This window comes from Takifugu rubripes, chromosome 17, assembly GCF_901000725.2.
Source record: "Takifugu rubripes chromosome 17, fTakRub1.2, whole genome shotgun sequence".
Lineage (NCBI taxonomy): Eukaryota > Metazoa > Chordata > Actinopteri > Tetraodontiformes > Tetraodontidae > Takifugu > Takifugu rubripes.
This window is the reverse complement of record NC_042301.1, coordinates 10,141,297-10,163,947: the sequence shown is the minus strand read 5'-3', so window position 1 is coordinate 10,163,947 and position 22,651 is coordinate 10,141,297. Positions and strand designations below refer to the sequence as shown.

At 42.0% G+C, this 22,651-nt stretch overlaps 4 protein-coding genes across 4 annotated transcripts in view; 2 read left to right on the top strand and 2 right to left on the bottom strand.

The window, feature by feature from the left end:
• Nucleotides 1–393, top strand: part of LOC105417669 (anionic trypsin-like) — a 1,783-nt gene extending 1,390 nt beyond the window's left edge. The window contains exons 5-6 of the mRNA XM_011612753.2: nucleotides 1–74; nucleotides 150–393. The exon at nucleotides 1–74 is cut by the window's left edge and continues 57 nt beyond it. Of these exons, the coding sequence (XP_011611055.2) occupies nucleotides 1–74; nucleotides 150–302 (227 nt within the window). The 3' untranslated portion in view covers nucleotides 303–393. The remainder of the gene's footprint in view (nucleotides 75–149) is intronic.
• Nucleotides 394–3,221: 2,828 nt separating this feature from the next.
• rac2 (Rac family small GTPase 2) lies at nucleotides 3,222–10,568 on the bottom strand. Its single transcript, XM_003972268.3, has 7 exons — nucleotides 10,413–10,568; nucleotides 7,423–7,494; nucleotides 6,432–6,549; nucleotides 5,866–5,928; nucleotides 4,184–4,343; nucleotides 3,726–3,859; nucleotides 3,222–3,484 (listed from the first exon to the last, which is right to left on the bottom strand). The coding sequence occupies exons 1-6, from the start codon at nucleotides 10,445–10,447 to the stop codon at nucleotides 3,729–3,731; spliced, it is 579 nt and encodes a 192-aa protein (XP_003972317.1). The 5' UTR covers nucleotides 10,448–10,568; the 3' UTR covers nucleotides 3,222–3,484; nucleotides 3,726–3,728.
• Nucleotides 10,569–11,882: 1,314 nt separating this feature from the next.
• LOC101075396 (cytohesin-4) lies at nucleotides 11,883–17,870 on the top strand. Its single transcript, XM_003972285.3, has 13 exons — nucleotides 11,883–12,040; nucleotides 13,030–13,112; nucleotides 13,223–13,287; nucleotides 13,424–13,490; nucleotides 14,102–14,220; nucleotides 14,415–14,495; nucleotides 14,909–15,021; nucleotides 15,161–15,309; nucleotides 15,706–15,817; nucleotides 15,915–15,991; nucleotides 16,324–16,395; nucleotides 16,474–16,628; nucleotides 16,705–17,870. Exons 1-13 carry the CDS (start codon nucleotides 12,022–12,024, stop codon nucleotides 16,784–16,786), a joined length of 1,194 nt encoding a protein of 397 aa, XP_003972334.1. The 5' UTR covers nucleotides 11,883–12,021; the 3' UTR covers nucleotides 16,787–17,870.
• Nucleotides 17,871–18,036: 166 nt separating this feature from the next.
• Nucleotides 18,037–22,651, bottom strand: LOC101075175 (protein FAM83F-like). Its single transcript, XM_003972284.3, has 5 exons — nucleotides 22,041–22,651; nucleotides 20,208–20,375; nucleotides 19,972–20,093; nucleotides 19,130–19,902; nucleotides 18,037–18,873 (listed from the first exon to the last, which is right to left on the bottom strand). The coding sequence occupies exons 1-5, from the start codon at nucleotides 22,524–22,526 to the stop codon at nucleotides 18,827–18,829; spliced, it is 1,596 nt and encodes a 531-aa protein (XP_003972333.3). The 5' UTR covers nucleotides 22,527–22,651; the 3' UTR covers nucleotides 18,037–18,826.

Here is a 22,651-nt window from a genome sequence, read left to right as displayed (position 1 = left end):
CATTCATGTATATAACAAACAACATCGCTACAGAAGTTTTCCGTGTCAACACCGACCAGGCTGACCCCTCCCCAGTGGGTTTTTTAAGATTTTATACATGGCATGTTTCAAATAAATATCACACTTATCAAAGTTCATCTCTGTGACAGGGTGATTCTGGCGGCGGAGTGGAGTTCGACAATGCCATCTATGGAGTTATTATAGAAGCTGGACATACTACTGCTCATGCTACAAAAGCTGCATTTGCGGATGTCTGCCACTACATCGACTCGATCAAACAAATCATGGCACTTCATGTGTGATTAGCTCACTAGCATGTTTTACACATCTAAACAAGTGGCCAGTCATTAAATTTGCATCTGATTACTTTAAATTTAATTGATTTTCTTTCATGCCCAATGATGTTTTATCTTTTGACATTGAATGTGATCCTTCAGTGTCATTTCTTGAGCACTGTGTTCCAATCACCAGCGTGATCGCAGGTGTAATTATGACAAAATAACTGCTTCAATAAATGCTTCAACAGCAAACTATATCATGTGTTTAGTGGTTATTTCAATTACGAAATCAGCATTTTGAAAGTAAAACAAGAGAATTTCCCAGAACATTTCCCTGCTACAGCAGATACAAAGTGTGTGAACAGAGACCTTTAAAGTTGTGTGAACAGAACAGTTCGTGTGTTTGAGTCTTTCAAATACACACTGATATGGAAATGGTCACTTGTGCAGCTGAAGTGTGGTTCTAAAATACAATGCATTATCACATTCTGAGGCAAACTTATCAAAGCTTGGCCATCATGATAACCCAGGTAAATACACGAAAATAACTTGATGGAGGGAGGCTAAATTAAAGTTTTATTTTTTTTTATTTCTTCATTTTCTAAAATGTTATGTTACGTTTTAAAAACTTGAAGACCTGATGCTTCAGGTTGTTCACATGTTCTCACCATTACAATAATCTAGAAAACTTACTTTATTATCATGACTCTTTGGCCACATATGATGACAACATCATTTACAATACGGCTGTGGTGGGTTTCATCTACAACAACGACGAGAGGGCATACACGAGCAAGATCTGGCACCTGCAGCTCAACAGCTCGGCTGAACATCAGCAAGCACATGATCGTAGACTTCAACTGGCAGGAGCAGAGAAACAAACGTTACCAGCTCAACAGCAGCGAAACGCCGGTGGAGAGGGAGGAAAGCTTCAGATATCTTGGGATCATCTCTGAGTATCTGACATGGTCTAAACTAGGGGTCACCAATGCAGTACACCATGTGCCCGCGGGGGACCACTCAAGGCACCTCCACAGCATGCTCTAAAAATAACACTGGTCACAATAGAAATGAATATAATTTTTTAAAGGTGCATTAATTTTTTGAACAAATGCTTACATTAATGCAGATTTTTAGAAAATGTTATATAATGTTAAAATAAAACATAAAAAAATCATATAGGCCATAATGAAGTCGTCTCATTTGAAGTCAAAGGTCATTAGTGCGCAATCAGCACACCTTTTTTTAGACTTAGCAAAGCGATGATGAGGAGTTAGACTGCTTGACTGCTTGACCTGCACTATTTCTTACTATTTATACAGTATATATATATACTGTATATATGTCTTATTTTATTTATCTTATTCTAATGTTGTCTTTTTTATGTTGAATGTTGCAGCGTCACACCAGGACAAATTCCTAGCTTGTGTAATACTGTGTATTACATGAACAATGGCAATAAACCTGATTCTGATTCTGATTCTGATTGTAGTTAACCCCCAAAATCATGACAGAAAAGCAAAAAAGGACATACTATTTCCACAGTGGGAGAAAGAGTTCTTTTTTACATTGTTCAAAGAAAAATGTTTGCGTCTCATTTGCGGGAAGACAGTTGCTGTATTAAAGCGACACAACGTAGAGACACTACAGAACCTGTCACGAAAACTTCTATGTGGACTACCCACTTGCCAGCACATTAAGGACATAAAAGGCCTGCGAGTGAAAGGCAGCTTTAGACAAGCAACAGACTTTTTTCATGAGACCTGTGAAAAAATCCCAAAACGCAACCGAAGCATCGTTTAGAGCTGCACATTTTTTTAAAAAAGAACAAGAAGGTCTTTTCAGATGGTGCGGTTTTTAAAGAAGCTATGGTGCTTGTCGCTAACACAGTCTTCAAAGATGAGAAACATTGTCCAGAAGTCATCTCTGCGCTCTCCAATGTCTAACTTAGAGTAGGTACGATAGCTAGATGAGTGTCATCTATGTCTGAGAATTTAACAGAGCAACTGAACCGGGATCTTGCAAAGTGCAGGTGGTTTAGCATCCAGTGTGATGAGTTGGTAGACAGCGCCAGCACAGCTCAGCTAATGATATTTATCTGAATGGTGTTTGATGACTTTTTTACAAAAGAAGAACTGCTGACACTTCTGCCATTAAAGGCAACTTAGAGTAGAGTTGATAACTATAATGCCGTAAAAAACCTTGTGGAAAGAATTCAATGAAAAAAAATGCTACAGAAGTTAGCGGCAGTAACAACGAATGGGGCTTCCAGCCATGACAGGCCAGCATACAGGATTCATTGCACAATGAAGAAATGATCCAGACTTCCCAAAATTTCTACAATACCACTGCATCATTCATCAGCAGGCGATATGTGTGAAAATGACTTTGATCATCTGATGACCCTGTCGTGAAGATCATAAATAGGATCTGCTATTGGATGAGATGCTATTGGATGAGCTATCTGCTAAATATAATGACCTTTTATTACACACAGAAATCCGATGGCTCAGTAGGGGATGTATTCTGCAGCTTTTTTAGTCACTTCACTTCGGGTAAAATTGAAAAGTTCATGCAGTCAAAGGGGGAAGACGCATCGCTGCAAACTTCTACACCTGCACAGTAGAGAGTATCCTTTTGGGCTGTATCAGCTTTAACCTTGACTTACTGGCCATCAGGTGCAAAATTTGCTCAGTTGAGAGTATCATCAGAACTACCCTCCCCAACGTACAGGACAAAGTAAGAATTGTCATCTAGTCCCATGGTGATGCACAAATGTGCGTGATCAAATGATGTGAAATGTTTTCAAAATGATGGCTCCCCTTCAATAATCAGACATCCCATCAATCAGTCATAGTATATTGACCTCCAGGGGACAATGTGAGACAGAGATGGTAAAAAATACAGTCAGATACTCCAGTGTTACCCCCCAAGTCATAAATCTTGCAATAAATCTTTTATTTTATAATCACAGGTTACATTTAGTATGAATTATATCTAACTGGTACATAATCTAATGGTGCATAGAAATATCAATAATATGTGTTGAATATGGAATGTAGCGATGTGTAAATTGAAGCATTTTTATTTTAAAAAAAGTATGCACATCTCATTTTAAAGTCAAAACATTGTTGGCTGCAGTTATTACAACAATAATACTGAGAGCTTTGGAGTTAACAGTTGCATCCAGGGTCAGCAGTGGAAACCTAAAATGACAAAAATACATGCGTGCATTGATATTTCTTTGTAATCTGAATCCTAATCTAACATGCTGGGACATAATCACACATTGTCCCTGTAAATGAGTCAATTCCAGAATTCTGAAGGATTGTGTGGATACATTTTAAACCCTGTAATAAGAAGTAACTGTTACAGAGTTTGAAATAATAACACTCCTTTTTTCCTGTAAATAACCCCCCCTTTCCTCAATGTTAACAAGATTCTTACCATTTACAGCAGCAAGCACGACTTTTTCTTGACCTTTGTGGGCTGTGGGCAGAGGACTGCCCGAATGGCTTCATCAAACACAGTCTTCAGACCCCGCTGGGTCAAGGCCGAGCACTCCAGGTATTTCACTGCATCTGTACAGAATGTGCAAGAAAGGGAGTAACACACTGCAGGAAAATTACCACAGAAACAGTCCAGCTGTTGCTGCAAAGACACAAAATCTATATAAAAAAAACAGCAGAGTAACAGTCACCAAATCCCATGAATGTGTGCCAATAAGTGGAAATGTGTGTTCAACTGCAGTTTTATTATCAGTTAATTGTCAAAAGAAAGACGTTTTTCAGTATTTAGACTTGTGAACCTCTGTACATACATGTCCATACTTTCTTACTCCATAGGAAAGTCAGGCCTTTTGTTCCTTCTGTCTGCAATCTCCCTACCACACCTTTGAGTCTTACCTATCTCCTTGGCCAGAGCCAGGCCCTGAGGATAGGTGATCGGAGCCAGCTTCTTTTCTTTCAGCTTCTCAATTGTTTCTTTCTCATCCCTTAGATCCAGCTTTGTGCCTACCAGGATGATGGGTGTGGAGGGGCAGTGGTGGCGGACCTCAGGGTACCACTGAGAGGACACAGGTACAATCAGACACAAATTACACCGATTGATTGTGAGTGAACAGGTTAGCAGGGCTTTAATTGGCAAGTCGGCCTAAAAGCCAGATCAACATATGGATATTAATTTATTTGCATAAAATAGATTATTTGTATTAAATGATATTAACGTTTGGAGCTCCCATGTTTTCTGTCTGTCTTTGAAACCCAGTAACCCATAGATAGGTAAGACTTTGCTGTTAATGGTCTGTGAACAATTGATTTGATTTAACATTGCTGAGGGTTTAAACTCTTTACCAAATGTAACTGTCCAGGTTTATCTAAGAGAATTTGCAGGAAATGGCACAACAAATACACAGACACCAACTCTCTTATTGTCCTTCTTTACAATGCGCTAATATTACACTAATTATAGGATGAAAATCTTTAACCCACACAACTTATTCCAGTCATAGCACATGAGATTTAAAAAAAGTGTTCTTTATGTGCAATGTAAGGCAGTATTTTTTTATTTCTGCATTCACTGTAACAGCCTTTGTGTTATACATGAAATGGAGTATAAAAAAAGATTCTGGCCATGATTTCAGTGACATTAGGTCATGCGGGTTCTTAGACTTCTTCAGAGAAAAAGATGTATATAATTAGAGACCTTTTAACCTGTTCTCTCTCGCACTAATGTGCTTTTATTAGATTGTAAGACCAGTGGTAAATAAAGAGCAAAGTGATTGCATCCCAAGGTACAAAATGGCGTTTCCACTGTATGTTATCGCTGCCCAACCACTTTGGCAACGTCCTACTTTAAGTGGAATTGGCTTTAAACCCAGCAAAAGTCTAACAGCTGAAATAAATTAAATGTGTTGTTTGTGTGGCCACATAGCGTTTTTTCTCCTTTTTACAATGAAATTTCTCCTCTTGAGTATCGTCTTTTGGACCTGAACCCTGCTTCTCTTTAAAATTTGCCCTGGCATACCAATTAATTTCAGCTTTTGTTAGAAGGATGAGTCACGCAGCATTCAGACGAACCGAGGGGGTTCGGATGGATTAAAATAAAGAAACCGACCCAATCAATATTTCCGATGTTATCTTCTGATGTATTGGTGTTCGGGATTTGAAGAGCGGAGGTCGTTTTGAGAGAGCCTACATTTGCTTTGAAAGTAGTTTTCTGTGCGTCATCGTTGTTGTGGAGACTGAATGAAAGGCTCTCACAGTTCAACATATGCAATTTGGTGCTTCATTGAGTGAAGGGGTGGGGGGGAATTACCCTCATGACCCGGAAAGGACACAAGCAGGACCAGAAGGAAATGAAAAACTGAAAGAATTTCATTTTCCTAATTATGTAAATGGCAGGACAAGTACTAATCACTTCCTCAGAGACATCAACACAAACTCGAGCTGGTCTCCACTCATGACTATTTGATATTTGAAGGTGGAGGATAAAGGTGAAGGATATTGAGCTAACCCAAAACAAATATATTAAAACACAAATAACCAATAAAGCTGTGTTGTGATGATAGGTGTGAAATGCCACTCACCTTAGCTCTGACGTTTTCATAGGATGCTGGACTCACGAGGGAGAAACAGATCAAAAAAACATCCTAAATGGACAAAAGCATATTTTTCTCAAAATTACATCTATGGTCATGAAAAGATTCAGGGTTAAAGGGTAAATATATAATAACTGAGGCAAATACAAAAGATTGCATTTTTTTTCTTTCATTTCTTTCTTTTAGATTTAAAACTCACTGAATTTGGATGAGTTAAGCACAGACTGTTATGCATAAATGGAAATGTAGGTTTCTCTCTAGATGAAGACATATACCTGTTTTTTTTCCAAATATGTGTATGTGTGTTCTCATATACATTAGATAGTGAGGACCATGTACTTGCTACATACTGAATACGAAAATACTCTTCTACTAATACTTCTACTAGCAAAGTAAGGAACTTTTTGGCTGGTCCTCACAACTTCAAAGAACTGGTGGAGGGTTAAGACTCAGGGGTGGCATTAGAAGGTTAGGTATGATGGTTAGGCTAAGGAGTTGGTTAATGCTTTATGTGTATGAAAGTCCTTACAAAGATGTGTGTGCGTGTGATATACCGTCTGTGGGTAGGAGAGTGGGCGGAGCCTGTCATAGTCTTCCTGCCCAGCTGTATCCCAGAGGCCCAGGTTAACTGGTTTGCTGTCTACCATCACATTAGCTGAGTAGTTGTCAAATCTGTGGAAGAACGTGTGGAAATCAATCAGTTTGTCAGGGAAATGGTCCTTCATTTCAATTAACTGATTAAAAGAACCCCAATCAATTTAATTTATGAATGCAGCGGAGATCCCAGAGGGTTATACAAATAAGACACATTTCACCAGAGATGTGAATGCAGGTTATTAACTACCGAGCACATTTGAAGGTCTTCATGAAAATACAAAATCCCCAAATACAATAAAATAAAAATACGTAATGACACACGATCTAAATAAGTAAATGCGCACTCTAATAATTTTATTACTAATACTTGTCTGGATAATACTTTGCTAGAAATGGTGAACTGTTATTTGTGTAATAAATTCCAATAACTTCAGTACATCAAAAATATTTAATTTCAGTTTTATGGTTATTTTGTGCTCAGTGAAACAGCTCTTCTCTGCCACCATGTGGTTAATAAAAACCCTGTGTTCACCTCTGAAAACAGCATTTGAGGGGGAAAAAATTACTTTTATTCATTAAAAATAAGATAATCAGATCAAAACCAAGAACATATTCCAGACAAGGACTGTGATGTTTTAATACAAATCTGACAACATCACTGGAAAGCTGCAGTTCTTATTCACACTCTTTTCCCTTCTTATGTTCACTCCAGCATCCGTATTCTTAATATGACTCTTTGGTGTGAGAATTTTTTTGGTGCGGAATTTTTCTAAACATTTCCTCATCAGACATCTCAGGGCCCTTGTAATGTATGAACAAAGGCAACGCAGGACTGTTCTGGAATTAAACTACATGTGTAAATACCGGCCTTTCTTGGCTGATTAAATATGTGTATGTGTGTGTGTGTGTGTGTGTGTGTGTGTGTGTGTGTGTGTAGCATGTACTTACACAGTGGGGATGTACTCCCCAGGGAAGGCATTGGTTGTGTAGCTGATGAGTAAGCATGTTTTTCCCACGGCTCTAAATAACAAAAAACAAATCAAGTCAGACAAAATGTGATATTGATCTACAAAGGTAAGGGGACTAATATTGGAATTAGATTTTTTGCCTCCATTTATTTTTGACTTAGGCACTGCATTATCAGAAGTGCCAGTAAAACTCAAGGAAGATACTGCAAAGCTCGAAAGTAGCTGAAAATCACCAATAACACTCTTTCCTTGCAGACGTTATTTACTTCAAGACAAAAATATTTCTGGAAATTGTAAATTAAAATAGAAATGTAACAGAACTTTTGATTCCAGTGCATTGTAACACGAATAACGCCCAAATCAGACCTGCTTTTAATCTAGCTTGTAAATCTGCCTTAATGACATGTGAAGTATTAGAATTTTGAAACTAATATGACCAATAAGGGTTTTATGCTGGTTTTAACCGTACAGATTGTTTCAACACCCGCTGTGAGGACAGCTTCTGCATGCGTGTAACAACTAGCCACATTTGACACTTTTGTCTGGGGTGGAAGGTCTCATCCTGCCATCAGTCCAAGTACAAAGCAGAAAACTTGTTGTGGTTTAAACGCCTTTTCAAAGATAAGTTTAACAATATAGTTGCGGCTCTTGTGTCTGAAAATAAGGGCTATGTTGGAACGGTGAAGGTCCAAGGGTGTCATCCAATTTAGGTCTCCTGTCTTTTCTGACTGTGTGTGCTTCAGAGGGAACTGAGATGTTTCAGAAGCTTCAGTTAACAGTGAAAACAGGAACTTCATAAACTTCAACCTCTGATCTTGCTCCATTTCTATCTTTTTTATCTGGAATTCCATCAGTGTTTCTGTCCCCCGTGTAAACAAAATGCAGTCTTGTTCAAACAAATGCACTTTCTTATCCTCTTCTCTTTGGTTACTTCAAACTCTTCATGCTGTTCCTCCACTTTCCATAATTGGATTTTAAAGTTTTAGTACCCACAGGGAAACGACCCAGCAGTAAGCTGCAGTTCCCATGTTGCACCTGTAGTAATGGTGAGAGACGGCAACACAAACCTTGTCACAGTTCTGTGGTTTCCTGCTCTGCCAGCTAACACATCAGTTCCTCATCACGCAACAAAAGAAAAGTTAATAATTTTCTTTTCTTGCTTTCCTGCTGATGTGTATTTTAATTTGAATGCCAAAATTATTGCCAATATCGAACAAAAAACATCCAAGTAAATCATATTATACCATGTTAGCAGCAGGTGAGAAAGAACACAGGCCTTCCAGATATTTCAGCATATTTTTTAATCTACTAAACTCATATAAATATACACATTTGTATTCTCTCATTGTGACAACTCCTCTCTCCAAAATTTGGCCTGAACCCTGTAAAGGTATGAGGACCGGATAAATCGGTCGATGCTCATAGTCGGGTCCTCACTACGTATGGAACATACAGTATATGAGAACACACACACACATATGCACAAAACACAAAACATTAAATATTGAGTTTAATCCAGTTTCAAAAACCTACTCGGATAAGATAACATGTGAAAGTTACATTATTTGGAGATTTTTAAAAAATGATGTTTCCAGACAGCCCATAAGAGATCATATGGTGGGGATAAAAGTGATGTTTAAAATGTTTAAAGCTGGTAATGTGAATGTATCTCATTTTCTTTCAAACGAAGTTCCATACGCATTATTCATTCAATGAGCAATATATCGACATGTTTCCCTGTCTTCATTTGTCTTCATCTAAATGTTTGGAGGCTTAATTTGGTACAAATCTAAGGATCTGTCTTCAGTTTTCTTTCTATTGTGTTTCCCCAAATTGTAAAACTGTTGATCCCTCAGCATCACACCACACGGTAAAACCTTCCATAACTGACTTCCTCTTCTCTGTCTCTGCCTGGAAGCTCCATTTTTGATGTATCACTCTAGTCACATGGCAGACGTGTTTGTGCATCACACTGCTGCTGCTGCATGGGGCTGCTGCTGTATGGGTGCAGGTCTCCACCTGCGCACAGTTGGTTTGTTTTTTACCTGTGTAATCAGAAACTGATTCACGGGAAATATCGCATTCTGAGCTGTTGATATGTTCATGAAAACGTTTCTAGTTCCAGATTCATGTTTTACCACACTTTTCTGAATATAATGAACATTTGATCTGTGTTCAGTGTGATTATATTAAAACAATAATATAATGTTGGTCAATCTCACAATAGTATGTTTCTTTGATATCAGCTCGACGCTAAATGAGATAAATCAAAGCTCACTTTATTATCAACAAACCAATATAAATATATTGTTTACTGAATTTTCAGTCCCATGTTTTCAGCCTTCAAACCTGAATCACTTCTCTGATCTATCACAGACAAAAAGAGCGACAGAGACTTTTAGCTGCTCTTCGATGGAACCACAACACTTCCGCTTCAGTTGCTCCATCTGAACAAGCAGCCATTTTTGCCCAAGCTTCATCTGAAAGAACCTGCCAGATGTGCCTGATGTGACACGCAGCATTATGCCAGTGGTCCCATAAACTCAACAATGACCCTGGATTTCTTCGGTCTCTTTTCTCCTCTGATTTTGTGCATATTAGCGTTATTCCTGCCTTCTATTCAGTCCTGACTTTTCTCCTGTTAAAAATGTTCCTGCATGTTGTGGCCTGCTCAATCCAACACGCTTCCTCTGAATCACAGCTGTCAAAAACACACCTAAACGTGTGCTCACCTAATGCCAGAAAGACTAGCTGTAGCCTCGGGGGGGAGAAAACATACCTCTGTAAAAACTATAACTGCAAATCTTCAGGCACTCTGACTGCATTTGGTTGCTATATGACACTTATTACCTTCTAAACTCGGATACCAGACGCAGTTTTTCTCACAGCCATCAGCTGAACATGTCCTGACACTATTTGAAGGCAGGTAAATGTATTAATAGGCATAGGTAAGGTAAAATAATGGCATACCCATCTCCCACGACCACACATTTGATAGCCTGCATCCTGTTCCGCTCTGCTTCGTCGCTGCTCTCTGCTCTGACAGAAACACACTTGAAGAGGATGCATGCAACTACAGGAAATTATTGCACACCTCCCTCGCTGCCCTCGCCCAGCGCCCTCCCTCGACTGCCTTTTTCTCTTTCTTTTTGTCCTTATGTCATAAATCTACCAATTTATCATTTCAGGTCTGTTCCTCAAACCAAAAAAAAAGAGCTATTCTGACTGTAAAAATGGAACTTAATGAAATGATTGATAAGTGAACACGGTTGCAACAGAAGTCAAATGTGAAATGGCTCAAAGTTTTCTGAAAGGAGGAATTAGCAGAATGACTAAAATAAATCACCCACTTCCTCATTGGTTTACAGGAGGAGCGATAGTCACATTTGCATACTTTTCTGAATCCAACCAGAACTACTGGTGCAGTAAGTTCCTCTGAATAACCCTTCAGACAGGTATTGGATATCAAAGTGCCCACTACCAGGAAAAAACCTAGTTGATCAAAGCCTGACAGCAAACACAATAGAGGTTAAAGGGAGTAGTTTGAGTCTAAAGAAGAGCAGGTCTGAAGGAGTGAACAGTAGATTATTTCAGAAAGGCTTGAAGGTTAATTTTATGGTTCCACAGAATTTTTACAGGTAACACCTTTTGCTTTCACCAAGTAACACTATAATTGCCATTGGGGTCCTTTTCCCATTAGACTTCAGTTATTTTTGACCTTCTTCACCTCCTCTCATACCCTGTTGGGAGTGAATTTACATGCCCAAAACATGGAAGAAAAAACAGGAACAAACATTTTTATTTTCCAGGTGATCATTTGGATTGATTATTAGAGGAAATTTCCATCTGCCGATACACAGTTCTGCGTACATCCACTTGAGGGCGCTAATGTATAATTCTTTTTCGTGTCAGACGGAAAGCTTATACGGATGCTACACCTCTACATTTTATATTTCATTTATTTCAGTTGTTCATAAGCAATTTTAATAATATGCTTTCAGTGGGAGATCAGTTAAACTTTGATATTCTATCCATCTGTCCACTGCTCTCCTTTAATCATTCTGTAAGTTCTGTAAAAATTGCACAACCTAGAGAATACTTCAGAAGTTTCAAAGATATTATATTCAGTATCCTCAATTTCTGTTGAAGTCAAAACATTTCAAGATGCTGTTTTGTTCATGCATTGCATAATTGCAGCTAATATAAAGATGTTTGTGACAGCTGCATGTCGTAAACCAGAAAAAAAAGCAAATAAAATACCATTTGGATGATCAATTCAAATGTTGGCAACAATTTCACCCCCCTGTACAAAACGCTAGATATGGATTCTAAAACCTTTGCCGTTCTACCTGCTTCCTGCCTGTTTCATGTTTTTTTTTTTATTTCGAACAACCTATTTTTCATCCTTCCTGTTTTTACGCCTTAACTTTGTAATGGTTTTATGAAAGAGGTGGGGCCCACGGCAACATCTGATTCTTTCGTGTTGCACCAGTATGTGTTCTGGTGGTCTGGGGAGCTTCACATATTACATATCTGGTATTCAGACGGTTGCTGTTTTTACCTTCTTGGTGGATTTTAAATGACCGACTGCCAAATGGGTAAGATCACTTTCAACTTATCAAGTCAGGCTTCTCCCGGCAATGATAATTGTCACATCAGGTGTGATTTGAATCGAATAGTAGAGAGTTCTGTGACAGATTTTATGATGTGATTGAATGTTGTGCCAGATATTTTGGTTCTTCGCCATTTGAATGACTTGCATTGTGGCTCAGCTTAAAAGGGGAAGAACAAGTCAGGAAAAAAACAACAACAGCTCACAAGACAAGACAGAGATGGTAAAATAAAAACAGGATTTCTAAAGTCACGGCACAAAACTAATTCTATTAATCCCACTCAAGATGATACGCTCATAATGTATATATTCACGCTCATTATCTAAATAGGGTTTTTTTTAAATATAAATTTGTGACAGTGATTGAGTGATTGTTGTCTGACTGCTGTGCAGCCAGAGCAGCATTAGGGAAGAAATGTGTTTCCCTGCTGAGGGAGTGTCTGCAGAGCTCAGCAACTGAGGTCAAGGTCAAACATGCTGACCCTCGTCCTCATCCCAGCCTCTTCATATTGCTGGTGAAAGGCTCCCAATCAGGGTCTGATGGGGCCCGGGACCCTCACAGACCCTCTGCTCCCCCCTGCTACTGTACTTTTGATATCCAGTCCAGGTTTGGAGGCACACACAAAAAAAAAACTTTTCATTTTGTTGGATTTTAATGCAAGAAAAGGTTTCTCCAGTTGTATGAAGAGATGAACGGGGGAGGAAATGCTTGTGGTTGACCTCAATACATCACCAAGTGAATAATGCATCTTTTTGATGCTCATGTTTCTGAAAAGAAAAAAAAAACCCCAAAGCAAACGCCATAATTGTTTGGTTTGTGGTCACATTGTCTGTCACAAAAACCACAACGCCGGGATGGTGCAGCTCCCAGAGTTACCTCTCTTTCTCCACTGCGGTTAAATGCTAATACAGTACTGAATAAAAGAAATGTTGCAGGCAACATTTGTCAAGTCATCTGATGTCGTTCCCCCACAGTTTCCGCAGATTTTTCAGCAGATGAAAAAATGGAAATGGAAAACATCAAGATGTATAAGAAAGACCTTCTGGATGATATTCAGGTAAACACCTGCAGGCCAAAAAAGCTCAATAAAACACCTGAAATGGTGATTTAAGAATTGATGCTGAGGGGGAAAAAAACCTCTACTGAAATCTTTCTCTTGACCTCCAGAAGTTAAAGCTGGAGATAGACAAGGTGATGGCAGAAATAAGGATCTTTGAGTCTGCAGAGGAGACGTAAGTACACACACACACACACGCACGCACACGCACCCACACACACATTCACATACACATACACATACACATACACGTACAGATGAAAAGACCACTTTTTATTGTTGTTTTGAAATTTTTGGTGCTTCTTCTGCAGCAGGGTGACAGAGAAGAGCAAACTCTTCTCAAATGGGAAGAAGAAGTTCAACATGGACCCAAAGAAGGTTGGCTCAGCCCCTCTCAACCCCTCTTTCAAACGGAACTCTTGTTTAACTTCAGAAGTGGTGCACGTCCATAGCATTAACCTGTGGTTTGACATTAGAATCTTCAGTGCTGTTGTTTACTGGAATAAGTCATCTCTGAGCTCAACATGCTCTATCTGGTTTCATATGCTCAGAGTTTCGGAGGGTATCTCTTTTAGGCCCCTTTGACACTTCCTCTGTTTGCATATGAGTTGAAACAGAAGGTTCAACCTCTGAGCGCTTGTCTTATGTGCCCTCTCTATTTTTTTTTAAGAGTTACAGGTGGAGTTCTGTTGATTTATTTATGTTTTAGAGAGAGTGCCACCTTTTGGGATTTTTTTAGCCATCTTTTTCTGAGTTGGAAGAAAAAGAGGAAGAGAAATCAGGTTTAAGGAATTAGAAAGCCTGAGACCATGATGATCATTCTTGCTAAAACATGTCACAGTATGAGTCTAAAGCATCGCAGTCATGTCACATTTAAGAGGGTCAGGAACCAGACATATCTGAGATATTCGCATTGCTAGTTTGAACGATCCATTACCACTGAAAAGGATGATGAGATGTTGACTGGAGGAATTTGTGTGTTCTGATAGGGCATCAGTTACCTGGTGGAGAACAAGCTGTTGGATGGAAGAGCTCAGTCCATTGCTGAGTTCCTTTACAAGGAGGAGGGGCTCAACAAGACGGCCATTGGAGAATTTCTGGGAGAGAGGTGAGGAGAAACGGGAGAGTGCCTAAAGGGGACGAGGAGGGATGGAATCATGTTAAGAGAATTGATGGGGACCGTGAGGAAAATTAGAGGTGTCAATGAAAATTGGAATAATTTCATTTTATTGATTTTACTGTGGCTTCTAAAGGTGAACATCCAGCAAAGAACTCTTCTGGTTTCATTTGATTTTCCTCCAGGGAGGAGCTCCACCTCCAGACCCTGAAGGCCTTCGTGGACCTCCACGAGTTCTCTGACCTCAACCTGGTCCAGGCTCTCAGGTCAGTGCTCCCCCATCTTCATGCTCCAGCACAGCAGCATTCAGCTAACGCCCAGAAATACAGCAGCCAGGAAGTCCACATGTGCTCCTGTCTCTTATTGAACCAAATTTTAAAACTTAAAACTACCTAAATACTCCTGTCGGACTCGAGTGGAGCAGCCAGTATAGGGAAATACTGAAGCTATACAGCGAGTGTGCCTGTTAAGGTGTGGGTTGAGGGTAGGTTGCCATGAGTACTTCTGTTGCGTGACAGAAAACAGGAAGTAGCTCTCACTGCTCCTGCCGGATATGTGAATGATTATGAACAAAAGAGCAATGATGCTGCAGGTGTGCTCCACCTAAGGCGCAGCAGCTCCTCTCATCAAAGATGAACCTGTCACACAGAGGTGTGCGTGTGTGTCACTGTGTGGACAGACAGTTCCTGTGGAGTTTCCGGCTGCCTGGTGAAGCCCAGAAGATCGACCGTATGATGGAGGCCTTTGCGACGCGCTACTGTGACTGCAATGCTAACGTCTTCCAGTCGACCGGTGAGCTCCGATCACTAAGAACACGTCAATCGGCTTCCTGTCTGAACCATCATTTTGGCGTGTGAACGTGTAGAGGGCTTTGATGCTTAACTGATGTCTCTGTCCCCACCTCTTGACCTACCCGTCCCTGTGATGCCAGACACGTGCTACATCCTGTCATTCGCCATCATCATGCTCAACACTAGCCTCCACAACCCCTGTGTGAAGGACAAGACCACGCTGGACCGCTTCATCTCCATGAACAGAGGCATCAACAATGGAGGGAATCTGGAGGACGACCTTCTGTCGGTGAGGACAACCAGATTCCTCAACTTATATGACAGGGCGGCTAATGCTTATCATCACGACCACATTCCAGATGGTTCTCTTTAAATACTTGTGAAAAGTCCACATCTGCAAACGCAGCTGATTCAGTTGCGGGTTGCTGTACTTCCTCTTCAAAATTTTGCACGTTTGGAAACTCTGCAGAGGCCATTTTATCCTCGACGGCCTGCATCTGTCATCAGCAGTTGTTTCATCCAGTTTTTGCAGTGTGACCCGCGTGTCTGGACAGCTGAATTTTAGCCGATACTACATGGGTGTCGTCTCTGGTGACAGTGGCGCCACACCCACCGCCCACCACCACCGAGCACCGGAAACCTTGAGAGTTTGTTCTACCTCGTTTGATCGTTGAACTCTTTTCAGAAACTCTACGAGAGCATTCACAGCGAGCCTTTTAAAATCCCAGAGGATGACGGGAATGATCTGACACACACCTTCTTCAACCCCGACAGAGAAGGCTGGCTTCTTAAACTGGGTAACCGGTTCTATCTTTCAGGCCCCACCTTGTGCCCAAACCAGACCATGTTGTGGGTTAATTTACTCATTAATGGAGGTTCCCGCTTGTCTTTCAGGGGGTCGGGTAAAAACATGGAAGAGACGATGGTTCATCTTGACAGACAACTGCCTATATTACTTTGAGTTCACCACGGTGAGACTCCCATCTTCTTGCATTAATCAGCGTGTCCTTAATAAGAAATCATGTGTTCATGATACTTGCTGGGACCTGTTCTGCCACAGACCACAGACCAGCTGGCGGCTCCTAAACAGCAGCTATAACTGGAACAGAAACATTTTAAACTTGAAAAAGAAAAAAGAAAATGTGAGCTTTTCAGTGAGCTGTACCAACGCTTCACTGTGTCGTCTATCAATGTGTTGGGTGGTCCAAAAGTTCAGATAGTACCAGGTCAAAAGGTCGGGAGGAGACGTTCAGTCCCACCAAAATTCATCTCCTGACTCATTTAATCTCTTTATAACATGCAGGATAAAGAGCCCAGAGGTATCATCCCCCTGGAGAACCTTTGTGTGCGAGAGATTCCGTACCCACGTAAACCGGTGAGATTTTCAGTCATGAGCTCAAGTCCAGTTGATCTGGTGTGTGTGTAATGTGGTGTTTAACTGTGGGTCCCTCAGTTCTGCCTGGAGCTGTACAACCCCAACTGTCCCAGACAGAAAATCAAAGCCTGCAAGACAGAGACTGACGGTAGAGTGGTGGAAGGGAAACACCAGTCATACACCATCAGTGCCTCCAGCGCAGAAGAGAGAGACTCCTGGATCGATGCCATCAGGTCAGAGCACGTGCAGGCACACACACACACATACACACTTGCGTGCCTCTCTAAGGCTGGTCTTTAAATCCATCAGGGCGAGCGTCACCAAGGATCCCTTCTACGACCTGGTCTCTGTCCGCAAGAAGAAGGTGATAAATCACACCCCTGAAGGCTGATCTGCGTACCTGCTTGATGTTCCATACCCCCCCCTTTCCCAGAGAGGTTTTGAAACAGTTGGGGAGGGTGTCTAGGGTGAGGGTCCACAGGAAAGGCAGACCTCTTGTTCCAATCTGGCTTTTACAGACCGGACCGGGATCAGAGAGGGAACTGCAGAACTGAGTCACAGCAGAACTGAGACGCCGTAAAAGACAAGTGGATCTTTGTGGTTCTTGTGTTTACATAATTCCCAAAATGGTGGCCGTGTGTGTCCAAGCACACTTTTTGTCTCTTACACTGAGGTGATGCTTTTATTTGTAAATATCCACGCATGCTTTTAGTTGAATTAGCGTAATGGACTTTATAGAGACTTAGGGAAGTTTTTACCTGTTGACTTTGGCCTCTGAGTGGAAACTTCGCACCATTCTGCCTCCTGCTCACAGGAAATTGTTTTTTAGTGGTCACATTTTTAAAACGTGTTTTCAGCTGAATCTCTCAGAAAACTTCAGCCATGTCTTACTTATTTATTATCCCTGGTTGTTACATCTGACAAACTCTCACCGATCTCTGTTCATGTGCTTTATAGTGAATAGTATGTTAGTGTAATTAAATCAGATTAAGTATTACAGTACATTTGCATGTGAATTCAGTTCAGTTTGTCTCTAAGTGTTTTACAGAAACCCAGAGACTGACCTTTAAACACACAACGGTGTTGTAGTAAAAGCTCCATTTTAATAGAGAGAGCAGGACCAGGCTCATATGAGGGGAAGCTAACCTGTGATGGAATGAGTGAAGAAGATCAGAGTTTATTATAAGATTTGAGTCTATACATGATTCTGCTGTCATAGCTGCCGAGAAGGTGATTTTCCAGTTAAATTTGACTTGGATGACACATGTTGCCATGGCTGCGGTGGGCAAACAGATTTCTTGAGGATTTTACTTGATTTCAACGATTTAGTAACTCAAAATCATTTTGAACTACACACTTCCCTTCCAGCTACATTCTGTCATTAGCTACTGAAAGAAGGTTGGAAGAAAATCAAGTGTAGGTGTTATTGTCACAGTGTTACTACGTCTTTAATGCATGTTTATTTCCTGTTTCATTCTCCATTAAATATATTATTTTGCTTTTTTCATTGAAAAACTGGTAGAACTATGATAGTATTTGAGCTATATGTGTCTCTTTTTGTGTGGCCATCTGTGAAATAAGTCAAGAAAAGAGTGAGATGATCGCATGTCTGTAAAAAGAAGCATCATAAAGCAACACAGATGAGGAAGTAGATATTTGATGTAGCCTGTAAAATGACATGACGAGAGCAATACTGCAGAATTAGCAAGAAAACAAACACATGTGGATTGATTCTGAAAATACTTTAAAATTCAAGTCTTACAGGAAGCAAGGCAACCAGCGTGGGCACGCCTCTTCCTGCTGCAGCTCTAACTTCCTGTTTCAATGTTGCACCACTTCCCCTATCTTAACTCCCTGGGTGTCATCTCAACAGGCTCTTTTTTCTGTGGTCTGTACCAGTGAAAACAGACAAACATGACATCTGGCTGTGGGCTCCTGCAGCATCAACCGCAATATAACCTACACTACCAGATACCACCGCTACATGGGGTAAAGACTTATAGAAACCCAACTTCCGAGTCAGAATTATACAGCTAATGTGATATACTTTTATAGACTATTGCTACGTATTTTTGGTCTTTGACCTTTATTAAAGTCCACAGCTTGAGAGTGAAACTATGAAATAGTTTTATGATCATTTTAAAGATAAATAATACAAAACATTTTGAAGCCCCAACCTCTTTACCTGATTACAAAAGGAATTACCGTAAACTACATTTTTTTTTTTTTTAAAAACATAATCATTATTTAAAGGAAACAACAAAAACCTATAATCACTTGTTCTCCATGTAGTAAAATGTGCCTATTCCTTAAAAACCTGAGTACCTGAGGGGTCATACATTCACGTCATCTCTCAGTAAGGCAACGGATGAAGAACTGATGGTGTCTCAAAGTCCCGCGTGTTGTTCAATGTTGAAAATATACTGTTTGTTTAAGAGACTTTACAGCCAGCTTTCCTCCGATGACGACTCTTGAGACCTGGAAGGAAGACGTCATTATTTATTTAAAAAAAATAAACTATAATTTTAAATAATTCATTGGTGAGAATAAAAACTGTTCAAGTGCCAGAATAAAAACATTAAATGAACTATCTGATGTGCCGTGAAGAAAGGAGACATTTCCAGACTAAACTTAATTTAGCAATCAAGACCCCAAATATCAACCACATTAGGACCCTCTGGATTATCCTCACTGGGTTCAGGTTTAGGATGAACTGTCTTCTATTTTGACTTACTCTCATTTTCCTGACTGGTGCTGATGGTCTGCTTAGATTCTGTCCTCCGGCCTGCTGCGGACAGCTTCTTGCCTCTTGATTTGGATGGAGACAGGACCAAAACCTCAAAACTGTCCTCTTCCTCATCTGTCTTCGCTGGTGCTGGCACGGGACACGCGCTTCCCACTATGCTGTTGAGGGAATTCTTACTGGCAGATTTCTTCTTCGAGAACTTCTTCTTCCATGTGGCCCACCCCTTCTTATCGGGGGTGTCTTTGTTAGGTGTGCTGTTGGGCTCAGTTGGGACCTCTGAGAGGTACTGGGGGGAGAGACTCTCTGCTGGGTCATCTGAGAGGAATGCATTAAGCCGGTCCATCTTGTCACTGCTGGTTTGTTGTGGCGCCGCTGCCGCCATGTCCCCCCGGACTGACTTTCTCTTCGATCCAAGCTCCTGGAGGGATCCAGCTGGACGTGGGATGTCTCCGACCACGAGGGAGTATATGGGATTGTAAAACTTGTGTGCAGGCACCTGAATGCCAGGGCGTAGTGTGTCCCCGAGGCTGACCTGGAAGCGGGATGTGGTCGCTGGCATGGACGGCCGCTTGGGCCCCACTTTGGAGCGTAGCGTCGCGGTCACGTTAGCAGTGGGCGGGCTGACATGGAACTCCTTGTAAAGGTCGAGCTTCTCGGAGATGGCGTAGAGCTCACGGAAGTCTCGGTCAAAGAAATCCACCACCTGACCCGTCATCACAGTGATCATGTTCCGATCCATTCGGAAAGTGGCCCAGCAGAAACTGGAACAGGAAGTTTGGTGAGTTATTGTCAGACCTGTTTAGATGCTTGGTTTTTTGATGCTCACCCACCTGTACGAGCCAAACATGACCTTGTCTCCATCCACCAGCATGTATTTATAACAGAGCGACCCGGGCAGCCTGCCGAAGGACAAATTGAAGCCGACCCCCTGAAGAGTCCTTGTTCGTATGTTCTGTAGGCCCCGAGGATGAGTCAGCATAAAGACAGACAGCAGTCAGGATCTAACTCTTTTACATTCCTCCCAGCAAACTCAAACCCTTCCTCTTGTAAGAGGCCACTGTCCTACCCGGAGGTGCTGAGAGCCGATCTGGAGCCTGGAGCACATGTCCAGGAAGTGCGGCACGCCTTGTTCGTCCAACAAAATGTAAACGGGCACCAAGCGGCGGGAAGCCGCATCCAGTAAATCCTGCAGGATCTGAGGGTCTGTGATCATGTCCATCACTATGGCAATCACCTGCAAGGAAAGACAAGAGTGGATGCTGAAGCGTGCAATACAGGAACAGATCCTTTTACCTTTAAGACTGCAAACACAACAGAAGAAGAGCCGTCTGAGTTTTACTGCATGTGGCAAATTCATCACCTGGATGCCATTAAAAGAAGTGAACATGGAGGCACTGGTATGCGCTAAACCCTGAAATCTACCTCCGTGTTGTGTGTAGATAAACTCTGTTTGTGGTTAGCATGCCTAGTCGCCCCCCCCCCCCCCCTCCAACTTCAGGCTCATGTGCCACAGCTGTAACCCAGAAATGCCAACTGTGTCTCCATCAGGTTCCGCTGAATGAAAGAAAAACTGAAGTAAAACAGACCCTCATGTTCTGACATTTGAAAAAAATGTTGATCAACAAGATAAAAAGGGGGACATTGTCCTAGGATTAGCAAGAAAAATAATTTATTTGGGTGGGAGGCCGTGTTCCTGACATTTCACAGCGTGGGCTGCTGCATGTCCCCACACGGGGGCGCTCTTCTCTTAAACTGAAGTGATGTTATTTGCTAACCCCATCACAGACTTACTGGAAAGAACTCGTGTTTTGATCGCGTCAGATCATCAGATGTCCTGTATTTCTCACCCCTAAAGACTGCTTTGGTCCTTCCAAACATGTCCGGGCACATCCAGTTCAAGCGAAGGATGACGCTGTGGAAATTTCTACTGTTCAAATGTTCCACTGTCCCCTGTAAAGAACCTCTTTACATCTGGAACAAGTGGTTCTCTGTGAGGAAGAAAAGCCTGGTTGTTCCCACTAGAAACGCCGAGTGGACCAGTGACGCTTCCGGACGCACGCTGGGACAGTGAGAACAGCACCGACTCCGAAGAGTTCCAAGTCACCAGCCTTTGTTTCTTTTCTGGAGAACTGGTTGCTCAGCCTGAGCTATTTGGTTGTTTTTTTTTTTTTTTTTAATCACATGCACACGTTCACCCGGGACAGACGCTAATTCAGACAACCAGTCTGAGCAGTTATCCCCAAAAGAAAGACTAATGGGTCAATTACAGACCATTCCAACAGACCTCCAAAGAGGAAATGAGGCAGTAAATGCGTTGATCAGCTGACATGTTGGAGAATAACAAGGTAGTGAGCCTGTACAGCCAGGCAGAAGGGCGGACACACTCATCCTGATGTGTGCACAGTGGTTTAACAAATCAGACGAACAGAGTCGAAGCACCACTTTAAATCAGCTGCAGCTTCAGACGGGAGTGAAACAGAGAACAAGAAGAGGTGGTAGGAGAGGAAGCTACAGCTTCAGTGGTTCTGGGTGTGACGTGAACCTCCTTGGCCTGGTTTGAACGTGCCTGAATGAGACAAACGGGTCAGTCGCAGTCTTTGACTCAGCTGAGCTCCAGTAAACACAACCAAGGTGGGCTTGTAGATAACCTTCAAATGGGCGCTGCTACAGGCAGGAGGGTTTTAACCCCCCCCCCCCAAAAAAAGGCTTCAGATTTACCACCTTTGAAAGGCAGAGAGCAGCTGGACTGACTGTAAACTCATCCCTCCCTGGGTGAGGCATCAGCAGTTTCCCCCTTTTCCACTGTTGCTTAATCTCTTGGTAAATTCCAACAGGTTATTTAAATATTAACATGAATTGGGATGTCTATTACACATCCCTGGACCTCGCCCTTCCTCACCTTGGAGGCCTCCTGGATGAGCCGCCGAACCACCTCCCTGATGTGGGGTCCATTGTCTTTGGGGGGGTGCGTGTGCACGGACACCCGGGTCACCCCCCTGAAGAAGCCCACACTGGGCCAGCCGATGTCCAGCGGCGGCACCTCGGTGTCTGACATCTGGGGCCAGTAGGTGGAATGGACCCCGGAATCCGCGTCGGAGCCACGTTGCTGGGACTTTGACGGTGAAGCCGGCCTGATTGGATCCCCCCCATCCTCCCCAGAATCGTACTTCTTGAAAGTGTTTAAAACATGTTTGACTTCTCTGGCCGATAAGAAATCCTTCATGTTGTCCTTCTGGAGCCGCGTTTTAAAGGCGCCGTCGCCGTTTTGGAGCAGCTCCTCGACGGCGGCGCGCTGCTCCTCGCTGTAGAAGAACTCCGGTTTGGTGTCCGGGATCCTTGTCCCGATGCGGCCGTCCTCCATACACACAAGCTGGGACTCGGCCATAGCAGCGGTGGCGGTGACACCTCCGGCAGTAGAGAGCCTCTCCCCCCGGGTACCCGACCGTGCGGAAGAGCAGAACAGGTGAGCCCAAAGCGGGGAAGTTTTCTTACCTGTCCCGGAGCGTTTAG